Below are 12,902 nucleotides of genomic sequence, written 5' to 3' on the forward strand. Positions count from 1 at the left end.
ATCTGGTAGCAAGCAGTTTTCTCCTCCATGATGCTTTTCTGCCAACTACAGTTTCCAGAATCACTTTCCATTCTCTGAACTAAACTTCTTGGAAATTTTATGCAGAGCAATTGACCAGCAATTTTTTGTACCTAGGGCAAGTAGCAGAAACCACATCCTCAAATCCTGCTGTGGAGATGTGGGTAGGTAAAGGGAGGAGGCAGGTAGTCAAGGAGAGAGGAAGAAACAATTCATAGGGTAGCTACCTAGTTTAAATATTCTTACTAGTTCTTGCTGAACTCAGATGTTTCCATGCTATGGAGGAGCTCAAGTGCAGTAATGCCCTCTAAATTTTGGAGCCCTGGGACAAAGCCTCAGTCACCATGCCCTAGTTATTCCTATGGATGCATGCTTTCCCAAGGTACCGATTATTCCCACTTGCCTTTCTTTGGGGACATTATTAACTGGGTAGCAGTTGGAAATCATAGAATGACAGGATGGACTTAGAATTTAAACAGACTGCAAAGACAATCTGTTCCAGCCCTCTCCTTTTGCAGAGGAAAACTAAAGACCAGAAAATGACTAAGACCCTATTAAGTGTTGCAAAGTCTGCAATATTTAGGATTAAATGAGAATGGATTCAAGTGAGAGCATAGAGACTGAGCAGTTGATAGCTAAAACAACCATAATTCACGTGTCTCTATCACTTAAAAATTAAGAGATGGGAATTAAATAAATAAAATTAAGATTAATGGGAATCTGATTCCAAGGGTTTTCATGAACCATGATCTGAGCCAGTATGACATGGCAAAAATTAATGTAATTTTATGGTGCATTAATAGAAACCCAGTGTCCAGAACTAGGGAGTTGATAATCCCACTTATTTTGCCCTGGTCTGCCCAAATTTGGAATATTGTATTCAGTTGTGGGCTGACAAACAGCCAGAGGGAGTGACCAGGAGGCTGAAGGCTCTTCAGGCTAATGTTAGAACAGGATTGTTTGGAGGAACTAGATCCCCCCACACACCCCCCCACACTCCCACATACACCTTTTTTTGGTTGCCTGGAGAAAAACAGAATCATGGTGGGTGAGGAAAGGGAACAAGCATTTAATAAGAGGCCAGTTGGGGGCGCCACAGTACATCTTGTGCTGGGCCTGGTGTCAGGAAGACCCCTCTTCCTGAGTTCAAATCTGGCCTCAGACACTTACTAGCTGTGGGACCCTGGGCAAGTCACTTTACCCTGTTTGCCTCAGTTTCCTCATCTGTAAAATGAGCTGGAGAAGGAAAATTGCAGACAGTTCTAGTATCTTTGCCAAGAAAATCCCAGATGGGGTCACAAAGAGTCAGACACAACTGAAACAGCTGAACAATAACAAACAAACTTATTAAATACCTACTATGTACCAAGTGCTGTGCTAAGCAATCTCATTTGGCCTCAGAGGACAATGGGTAGAAGTGAAAAAGAGACGAATCTAGGCTTAGAATATGAAAAAAAGTTCTGATAAACATAGTCACCCACAAGTGGTCCACGAGCTAAGAAGCCAAGTCCTCTAAGACTCACATACTTAGTGCTACCTGCGCCTCACAGTGAGAAGCAGCATGGTGAGGTGGACAGGGAGCGGCCCTGAAGTCAGAAATACTCGAGTTCGAATCCCCCCTGACACACAGGCTGTGTGACTCTGGGTGAGTCATCTAACCTCTCAGTGACTGAGGCAACTTTCTAAGGCCATAAGTTGCAGAGAAGATGCCCCCTGCTCAGAAACGCAGAATGGGAGAGTTGAAAGGGCTCTCAGGAGCCACCCACTCCAACCCATCCATGAAAGGACTCACCATCAGAACATCACCTAAAGGCGATCATCTACCCTCTGCCTGAAGTTCCTCAATGACAGAGAACTCACCACCCCTTGAAGAAGGCCATTACACTTTTAGGATAGCTCTAGATCTTAGGAAGTTCTTCTGGACGTCAAGACGAAATCCTTCTTCAAGTCCTACCTTTTCTACTTGGACCATCTTCTCCTTCCCCAAGCCCCACCTCAAGCACCCTGAACTTTGCTCCTAGGTCCCCCAGCTGCTATTACTCTTCCTTCTGCGACTGCTTTCTAGAACAAGCATGGGGAAACTTTAGCTTTGAGGTCACAAGGGGCCCTCTAGGTCCTCGGCCTTTCGATTGAATCCAAACTTCACAGAACAAATCTCCTTAATAAAAGGATTCCTTCCCTAAAACTTAGACCCAGTCAAAAGGCCGCACCCAAAGGCCTACAAAGAGGCTACATGTGACCTTGAAGCTTTGCTCTAGCACACATAACTCTGGGGATAAATATTCACAGGCAGTCTTTTCCCTCCCCTATTCTTTTTAGTTCCAAACCCTTTGGATTTGATCTGCAAGAGACCTGGTAAATACATTCCAACGGACCTTTGTTAGCTATAATCCATCTCTGGCCAGGAATCGATCGCCCTTATATATAAGCTATGATCCAGAGATCAAATTTTCATTTTTAGACATCATCTTTTTAGCCAACTGCCCACTTAGCAAATTAATTTTTTCTCTTCTACATCTTTTGCCTCCAATGGGCAACAATGAGTAAAACACAAATCTATAACCCCAGGGTCTTCAATTTCCTGTCTAAGACTTCATAATCATTGGCAATATTTTCTAGGTTCCTTCTGATAATGTCATCTGTGTCCACATGAATCACCCAAAGTGGACAGTTGTCATCCACTGTGATAAGCCTTGGGAGGTTCCCTGCTATATCTTGGAGACGTGCCCCAGGAAGACAACGGATCTAGCTATTGTTGTCATTGGGTCAACAATGAGCTGTCTTCATAACTGAGCTGGAAATGACCAATTACTACCATTCTTCTCTTCTTCCTCTGCCCCTTGGTGGAGGATCTCTTCCCCTGACAGCTTCTTTGACTCTTTTATAACATTCTTTGGAGGACAAAAGGCTTTTTCCTCCAGTTCTCGTCTTCAGGAAGTGCCTCAACCCGATTTACAAACTTGTATAAACTTGTGCAGCTGCCCTTTTCTTCCTGTTCTCGTCTATGCAATAGTTGCATTCTCTATCCTCCAAATAAGGTGCAAGTATTCCTTTCCTACCTCAGATTTCATTTTTCCCCCCATCAAAGCCTAACATTTTTTCAATAATAATGACAACTACTCATAATGATAGCTAGCATTTAATTTATATAATACTTTAAGGTTTGCAAAATGCTTTTCAAATATTTTATCTTCACAGAGGTTGTGACTTGCTCAGGGTCACAGAACTAGTAAGTGTCTAAGGCTGGATTTGAACTCAGGTCTTCCTGCCTCCTCCGGTGTAGTACTCTATCCACTGTGCCACCTAGCTGCCTTCATTCTCTTCAGAATCTCTTCATTCCTCCTAACTGCTTGGAATGTGGAGTGACAGTCTTTGAGTCCCTTGTCCTCCTTTCACCTTTTTCCCCAGGAAGGCGATCTGCCTACACTTACAGATACCAGTATTTCAGTTGTGGCGGAATCCCAAACTTTACATACAAGATTCAAGAGACTGTACAATTTCCCCTATTCTCCATGATGCTTGAGATTTCCAGACTTTACTTGAAACTACTTCAACCCTAAACACCTGGTTAAAATTTTACAGCCAATTTGTCACTTCTTAATGACTTGACAAAATCATCCAAATTTCTTTCCTAAGTCCCAACAACTTCTTGGCCTCAACAATACCCATGGCCCCTCCAGCTTTGCCCCAGTTTCTCATCTGTTTCAACAATTTGCCCCACCTACCAATCCATTCTATCACTACACTTAACCCACTTACCTTTTCTCTCTTACCTTGTCTTGCCACCTACCTTGCCCTTGTCCTTCTTGATACTCCTTAATCATTTTTATATCGTCCTGAATTGCCTCAATCCTGCTTCATTTACAAACCAGAAATAGGATCTGGGCCAGTATAAGAGCCTAGAGATTGTTCTTAAAATTTTCTTCAATTTCTGCAAAATTTTACCTATTTCCTTACCTTCAACTTCAGCCTCTGAATTACATCACTGGACCAATCCCTCCATGTCACCTATGTGATTTCTGTCTCCTTTTTTTCTGGCTTAAGTCATTTTCTCTTATGCTGTTTGCTCCCACATCCTTCTCTCATGGAATCCAAGAGTTTCTTTATCAAGGATTCCCTATAATAATGAAATCACAGATCCAGGCCCTACCCTCATCTACCTCACAGGACTACTGGTAGACCCTCACTATTTGACAAAAACTGCTGAGAAAATTGGACATCAATGTGAAAGAAATTAGATTTACATCAGCAAATCACATCTTATACCAAGATAAGGTCCAAAAAGATGCAAGACCTAGGTATAAAAGGTCACATCATACCCAAATTTGAGAAACACAGAAAAAAATTATCTGTCAGATCCATGAATAGAAGAAAAGTTCATGACCAAATGAAGGACAGAGAGAATTACAGAATACAAAATAGATAACTTTGATTACATAAAATTTGAAAAGATTTTTCACATATTCAATAAAGCTAATATTGAAGAAAGGGAAACAATTAGTTGAAAAAAATTTTTTGTAGCATGCTTCTCTGACAAATATCTCATTTCCAAGATATGTAAGGAACTGATACATATTTATGAGAATTAGAGCCTTTCCCTAATTGATAAATGATTTAAGATTATGTATAGGCAGTTCTCAAGGGAAAAAACTCAGACCATCTATAGGCAAAAAAAAAAAAAAAAGATCAAAATCACTATTAATTGGAGAAATGCAAATTAAAGTAGTTTTGAGTTTCTACCTCCTACCTGTCAAATTGGCAAAGATGACCATAAAAAAAGTCAATGATAGGGGCCGGCCAGGTGGCTCAGCAAGTAAGAGCACTGGCCCCAGTGTCGGGATGACCTGGGGGATCGAATCTGGGCTCAGATACTTAGCACCACACCCAGAAATAACTGGCTGTGTAACCTTGAGCAAGTTACTTAACCCCAATTGCTTAAAAAAAAAGTCAAAGATAACTGTTGGAGGGACCGTGGGAAAAACAGAACTGTTTATGACTCTAGAGGACCAGTAATGAAATATGCCATTCACCTCCTGACAAAAAGATAATGTATTGTGGGTGCAGAATGGCATGTGTGGGTATTTTTATATACTGACAATGAGGGGGTTTGTTTTGTTTGACTACACATCTACATTACAAGGAACTTGTTTTCTTTTTTCTTTTCTTCAATGGGGTGGAGATGGGAGAAAAAGAAAAGATTTGTTCATTAAAAAAATTTTAAAAGCAGAGGTGGGGTGCTATGAATGTAGAACATTGCAGGCACTTTCAGATGAAGCCACTACATTGTTAGTTTTATATAACTGTTTTACTCTCATGGAGTGGGGGTAATCCCAAAGTGTTTGTAATATAAAAACAAAAAACAAACAACTATCTTCTAAGTAAAAAAAATTAATAGAATGTAGGCTTTCTGAGGGCAAAGAGTTTCTGTTTCTTTTGTATCTCTAGGATTTAGAACTTAATTCTTCTTTTTGTTGTTTTTGCCTTTTTTTTTTTGGAAGGGCAATTAGGGTTAAGTGACTTGCCCTAGGTCACACAGCTAGTTTTGTGGTGTCTGAGGCCGAATTTGAACTCAGGTCCTCCTGATTCCAAGGGGTGGTGCTCTATTCACTGGGCCACCTAGCTGCCCCCTTAATTCTTCTTGACTGAGAGAGGGAGGACTTTGTAAGCTGTAGAGCTATAGAAAAATGCACTCTTGAGAGAACTGAGAAAGGCAGGAATCCAGACTTAGGTACCTTTTGGTCCCACCCTGACCCTACCGAAATCTAAATAAGTACTTATTACGTTAATCGATGATTATGTATCACGGATTTATTCACACTATGCTCTCCAGGAAGCCTTCTCTCATCACCTTGGCTCCCAGATTCCTCCTTCCTCTGGACTCCTATAAATTACACCACTTATTTTCCAGTTCTCCCTCCCTCACTTCACCGCTCCTATTTTATGTAAATTTAATCAGGTTTAAACTAACAAGAACAGTCTTCAAGGAGAACAATAATAATAATCTGACATTTCTATTATTACATATCTATTACATATGATCCTCACAATCCATGTAATAAACACTAGTTGATACTGGGATAGGATTAGAAAGGAGGTATAAATACATAATACAGAATTTCTGTCCTCACTCTTATAAGGTAGACACCATGTGCGATATTATGCCCATTTTACACATCAGTGAAATGAGGATCAGAAATGTTAAGTGACTTGCCCAAGATCATGAAGCCATTAACTGTCAAAGACTGGAGCCCAGCTCTCTCCTAATTCCTAATTTCAATTCTTCTTCCTTCTGTCCCACTGACTAAAAGGTCTTCTTGCTTCCCTCTTCTTTCTCCAAATCATCCTTGACACTACCAGCAACTGATATTCCTAAAACACAAATTCAACCACATCACCACCCCAGTAAAGAATCCTTAATGACTCCCTATTGCCTCCAGTATAAATAAGCTCTTTAGCCTACTGTATTTTTTTGTTTTTTGTAGCCCTGGTTCCCAGCAGATAGTAGGCACTTAATCAAACTAAATCCATGCCTTTGATACTAGTAAGGAATTTGCCGACTGGTTGGATGAATGTATAAAGCCCTCTATAGCCTTTTTTATTTCCAGCTGGCAGAACCAAGCCTACCTTGTTACCTGAAGTTACCATCAGTTACCAGATGTACCATAACCAGAATCTTTCTCTTCTTAAAATACATTATCCTAGGATTTAGAGCTGATTAAGAAGTTTAGAAATAGGGACAGCCAGGTGGCTCAGCGAGTATGAGCACCGGTTCCAGTGTCAGGATGACCTGGGGATCAAATCCGGGCTCAGATACTTAGCACCACACCCAGAAATAACTGGCCATGTAACCTTGAGCAAGTTACTTAACCTGATTGCTTTAAAAAAAAAAAAAGTTTAGAAATCATTTAACCCAACCTAAAGGGTTTAGAGAAATCAATATATCTTAGGCCCTGATATCTATTTTCTATCTTCTCAAACTAGTTTGTAGCCCAGCCACCCATGTCAACCTCCATTCCCTCCCCACAGGGGCAGGGACTATGTCTTCTAATCCTCATCTTCCCTCATGGCCCCTAGCACGGTGCCTCAGACATTAAAGAACACTTGACAGATTTTTTTCACTGCTTTTCTTGAATAAAAACATTTATATCTGTTAAATAAATAAACATTTTACTTTATTTTATTTATTCTATTTATTTAATTATTTAATTTGTTTGCTTTATTTTAATTATTAAATATTTACATCTGTTAAATAAATAAATAAAATAAAACATTACATCTGAAAATTTCCAGCCCGACACATAGAGGAGAAAGTCACTCATTGTCACAGACCAAGATTCTCTGAGTCTCTAACCAAGAAGAGTCTATGACTGGGGTGATTGCCAGATCCTTGTTTCATTGCACTGAAATATCCTATTGTCTCTCTCTCTCTCAATGCTGGTGAATTCATTACCTGTTCCTTTAGATTTTAAAAAATGATTTTGCTTATTTATTTCCTAGAAGTTTAGTCTATTAACACAATACAAGCAATGAAACGTTGACCTTTACCCCATATCTGATTTTACCTGGTCTAGGTATTTCTTCCACACGGGTTCAGTGTTATCTGCTACAAATTCATTCCAGCCATGGATTAGCCTGCGTTGAGTCACAGAGAATTCAGATAGCCCACTTTGCAAATCAACCTGAAAGGACATTGAAAAAACCTATTTTATTAAACCCGTGAAGAGAGGTAGCATTGCTGAGTGGGAGAAGCTCTCCATTTGGAGTTAAGAAGACCTGAGTTCAAATCCCATCTGTGACATTTAGCTGTGTGACTGTGGACAAGTTATTTGCTCTATTAGCCAATTTACTCAATAAAAGAGAGAGGATACTACCTGTAGAAGATCAAATGTAAAGAGCTTTGCCAGTATTAAAGCAGAGTATGTGTGTGTGTGTGTGTACATATATGTCAAATACTATTATATTTATAGACTGACTCAAGAATCTTAAATCTCTAAGTGGTAAAGATAGAGGGACCCTTTGAACATGTATTTTGAGAGCTGGGAGGGGCTTAGAGATCACTGAGCTTGATCCCCACATTTGTCAGCAAGAGGAAGTAAAGAATCCCAAAATAGTCAGATGACTCCTTCAGGGTCACACAGCTAGCTGTGGCAGGATCATCACTAATGCTCATTCCATAATCTCCATGGACTATTTTCAGTCACAGACATTATCTAATGTTAGATTATTCTTCAACTTCAAATGTTTTTTCAACCTTTATGTTAAATTTATTTTAAGGATTCTTTGAGGATTTTGCAATATCCCTTAAAATAATTGTCAACAATCTCTGTTTTCTGTTCTTTTGCTTAAGTGTTTTGAGGATTATACATTGTAGCTGGGTTTGTATTCTGGGTTAAACAAAATTTATCAATTAAAAAAAAGGAAATTTAGCAATACCTTGTCATATCATAAAACCAAAAATGGGAATTAAAAGGATAGCATTGAGAATATCCACATACTGTCACTGTGGAAGAAAATCAGAACAACTTGAAATAAAAAGCACTTCATTATAACATAATACAAAAGTATACTATGAAAAGTGTCTGAAAGCAGGTTTGTCCACGGAATATTGGCTTCTTTTCCTCTTAAAGACTGTGCATCAGTCTCACAGACTACTTACGTATAGTGCTTTGGCCAAGTCCTCTTTGTGACACTTGGAAGCTTCTTTGGGTGGCAAAGGGGTCACTGCCTTTTCTCTCTCAATGGTTTTCAACTCACATTGCTCTTCAGCCTGTGAAGCAAATGCAGCAATATGAATGACTAAAGAAAAGGTAAAACGTAGTATGACAAAACATAGCATGGCATGGATAGCCATGGTTTTAAGGAATCTCACTTTATAGAATTTGAACTTGAAGAAATATTAATGTAGGACAAAAAAATCATTTTATAATCAGTCACGTAACTACAAGTTAAAGCTTTGAACTTAGGGGATTTGCAGGCTCAAATACACAAAGTGTTATACTAAGTACCCAAGGAAAAGGAGAGGGAGAAGGACATCCCAGGGCTGGGGTCAGGAGAAGAGAATAATGGGATTTTCAGGCATAAGAGAAGTTTGTGTGTGCTAGAAAGGACCTTGAGGTTCTGTGGGTGGGAAGAAAGGATACCAATAGTATTAGGATCATTTCAGACTTAGAAAAAGGCCAAAGTTTTACAGAAGATTTTCAGAACTATAACAAGAAATATACCAGGGACCTGAATACAATCTTAATTTTCTTCCTTGGAAAAAAAAACTTAAGCAAGTTGGTTAGGAGATTTTTCCTTGGAAACATATTTCCAACTACACAATGGAAGCCAGTGGAAAAATAGAATTCATTTTAAGGAAATTCACTTCATAGTCAAGTTTTCTTGGCACATTGATCCAATAAGACATAAGTACCTACATTTCAGTTTAAGTAGTCGTTTTGATTGCCAGAGATCCTTCCCTTTCTTAAATTAATAAAAAGGGAGTTGATCAGGGGTTCGATTTATCAGCCTGTCAGTTCCCTTAATCCATTTGATGAGATTATAGAGTGAACCTTATCTAAGGAGTACTTCACAATTAAAAGTGGATATGGTTAAGCCTTGCTGCTAATATGTAGAGAACTCCTTTGATTGGTTTGTAGTGCCTAGGGCTACTTCCAACATGACTGGTGACTGGGGCTCAGGGATACCTTGTAGGAAGAGTGGTCTATGTAGAAGGCCTTTTCAATGTTGTTCAATCGTGTCCAACTCTTTGTGAACCCATTCGGGTTGGTTTTGGGGTTTTTTGGTCAAAGATACTGGAGTGGTTTGTCATTTTCTGCTCTAATTCATTTTACAGATAAGGAAACTGAGGCAAACAGTGTTAAGTAGCTTGCCCAGGGTCACACAGCTAGTAAATGTCTCAGGCCAGATTTGAACTCAGAGAAATGAGTTTTCCTGACTCCAGACTTGGCACTCTAGCCACTGCACTACCCTGTTGGTCACATAAAGTAAGATGAAATTAATTAAACCCATACTTTCTCCTCTTTGCCCTTCTCCCCTTATACTGATGTCTACAGTACAGAAAGGTAGGGAGGGGTTTCTTACCTTCTTCCTTCCCCTCTCCTTTCCCCCCAACAGTTAACAGGCATCCAGAGCAGAAGCACATGGCAAAGGGACACTAAGGCCTGCTTAGTTTAAGGGATGGACAATATTCATGAACTCCAAAATCCTATGTGGAGAAGGGAGACAGCGCAGATTTTGAATTCCCTGTGTGGTGTGATCCCCGATAGTAGCCTTCAAGTCAGAGAAGGGAGATTTTCTAGGGCAAGACTAGCTTTGAGAAATGTCTTATGGTTAACCCCAAGTTCAAGAGCTCCTGAATTTGGAATTTGAAATAGTAGCTATCTAACCAGTAAATCTTCCTGTAACAGAAAGAGGATGGAAGACCACCAAGATAGCTCCCATACCCTAAGGGCTAGATATGAGACAGCCCAAAGACCAGGAGATCTGGACCTTGTCACCACCTCTCTCCCTGCTATGGCACTCTCATCAGTCAACAGGAAGGAGATAACCTGTTCAGCAGCCCCCAGATAGAGCTCCTTAAGGAGCTGAATAGGTTGTGTGCTATATGTATCTGTCTAAGGGCTCCCTCATGGTCTTTGCATACTATGCATATTCTATGGGAGTAAAATATAGACTGTCCTATACTCACATACATCCTATATACATTGGATGCCTTTGCATGAGTTTGGAGAAAATCTAGACGTGAGCTATTATTGAGAACACACAGAACATTTTCTGGAATTCTCCAGGTGGAAAGAATGAACCAAAGAGAAAAAGTAACTATTGGGTCAAAGCTATAGGTTTAGAACCATATGTGAGAGACCAGAGTGTCAGAGACTGGGGGTACTTCATTTCTCTGGGTCTTAGTTTTTCAAAGATAAAATAAGACAGCGAGCTTGGTGACCTCTGAAGTCCCTTCCAGCTTCAAATCCTAACCCAGTAAGATGAATGGGGTCAGAGTTTTTTTGTTATTTAGTTGTTTCAGTGGTGTCCAACTCTTTGTGACCCCAATTAGGGTTTTCTTGGCAAAGATACTGGCGTGGTTTTGCCATTTGCTTCTCCATTTCATAAGACCAATGAGGAAACTGAAGCAAATAGGGTTAAGTGACTTGCCCAGGATCATCCAGCTAGTAAGTGTCTGAGGCTAGATTTGAACTCAGATCTTTCTGACTGCAGGACCAGCTATGTCCATTGTGCCACAGGGGTTGGCCTAGTTGTTCTTGAACCAATCAATCAACCCATCTTTAAGGTCACTTCTAGATCAAAATCCTATGATCCTAAGCCTTTTTCTTTGGCAGAAATTATGTCCCTACACATATTTTTGTTTTGTTTTGTTTTTCTCTCCCTATTCTTGACTCCTGCTCCTACAAATGCCACTAAAGAACTAATGTCGATTATGAATACTGATTAAATTATTTAATCACAAGAGAGAGGTTTTGACATTCAATACTTAAACCTTTAACTCTTTTCTCCACATTTCCCAAGGGAAATGAAAAACATCTCACCATCTTGCTGCATTGTAGATGACAGGATAAGGGCCAAAAGGAAAAGAGAAGAGAGTGTGTGGGACTGGTGGGAGCAAGAAAAAGTTAAGTGGCCAATTGACCCTTTGGTCAACCTACCATTTCAGGTCATGGTGGCCTGACTTCTAAATGACTAAAAAACTAATGTGGCCCATGAAACAACATTTAAAAAATATAAACTAGGGATTTCTGCATAATAAGACATGGAGAAATACAGAGGGCAGGTTCCTTCTTGTCAAGGGTGAGGACCTACAGGATCAATAATTAAAAGTTCCTGGATGAGGTATTTAGGTCATCAAGGACTAAGGCATTTGCTCTGTGTTGTCTAAGTCAATTAATGAGTAAATATTATCCTTAGCAGCAAGCCTCATTTTAAATTCCCCATTGCCCAGCAGACCATCCATGGAAAATCTTGCTTGAGCTTTCCCTTCTTAACTGATTTCACTAATTTGGGAAATTTCTATGCCCTGAATCTGCCTCCATACTTGTTCTTCCCATCTCCACCTTTCCACCCAAAGAGTGGCTCTTTGCTTCTTTCCTTCACTGACCTCTAAGGTCCTTTCTGTCTAATTGCTCAGCCCCCCAGGGTCAAGCACTCCCTCTCATCCAAGGTAATTGTTTTTCAGTCATTTCAGCTGTATCCAACTCCTTGTGACCCCCTTTGGGGTTTTCTTGGCAAAGAGACTTAGAGCCATTTGCCATTTGCCCTTTCCAGATTTTACAGATGAGGAAACTAAGGTAAATGGGTAAAATTACTTGCCCTGGGTCACACAGCTATTAAGTGTCTGAGGCTGGATTTGAACTCACAAAGATGAGTCTTCCTGACTCTAGGACCAGCACTCTATCCACTGCACCACCTAGCTTCCTAAGATAATAACTAGCGAATCTGATAAATTCATTGTACCAGAGTGCTAGAGGGAGAAGGCTTTGGACCTTTCTGTCTAGTTCTGAGAGCACACACATGGATTAAAACAAGAGACTACTGGAATGAATCAATTTGGTCTTTCTATTAATGTTATCTTGTGTGAGTTATATATTTATATGGAATTCATATGAAGTTGGTATTTATGGTAGCACAGTGGAAAGGAAAATTTGGGGGAAAAATTTTGCAATTAAAAAAAATTAGAAAAAAATGGAAAATTTGAAGCCTGAGGACCCAGGTTCAAATATCAGTTCTGTCATTTGTAAGTCATAGAAATAGTAGTTATAACACATCATAGCACACATTACAAATATGTTAGCTATGTTATATACATCGTGCATATATGTATAATATATATTTACATAGAATTATGTTATGTAATAAGTACAAAACAAAGT

At 39.6% G+C, this 12,902-nt stretch overlaps 1 protein-coding gene across 1 annotated transcript in view; it reads right to left on the bottom strand.

The window, feature by feature from the left end:
- The window catches only part of ATP2C2 (ATPase secretory pathway Ca2+ transporting 2), a 116,898-nt gene that overhangs the window by 71,008 nt on the left and 32,988 nt on the right, over positions 1 to 12,902 (bottom strand). Inside the window, exons 2-3 of the mRNA XM_069085645.1 lie at positions 8,675 to 8,785; positions 7,581 to 7,697 (exon numbers count right to left, since the gene is read on the bottom strand). Coding sequence (XP_068941746.1) covers positions 7,581 to 7,697; positions 8,675 to 8,785 — 228 coding nt within the window. The remainder of the gene's footprint in view (positions 1 to 7,580; positions 7,698 to 8,674; positions 8,786 to 12,902) is intronic.

Source organism: Petaurus breviceps, unplaced genomic scaffold (assembly GCF_028583685.1).
Source record: "Petaurus breviceps papuanus isolate PSGF00001 unplaced genomic scaffold, PetGlider_PUasm1.0 176, whole genome shotgun sequence".
Classification (NCBI taxonomy): domain Eukaryota; kingdom Metazoa; phylum Chordata; class Mammalia; order Diprotodontia; family Petauridae; genus Petaurus; species Petaurus breviceps.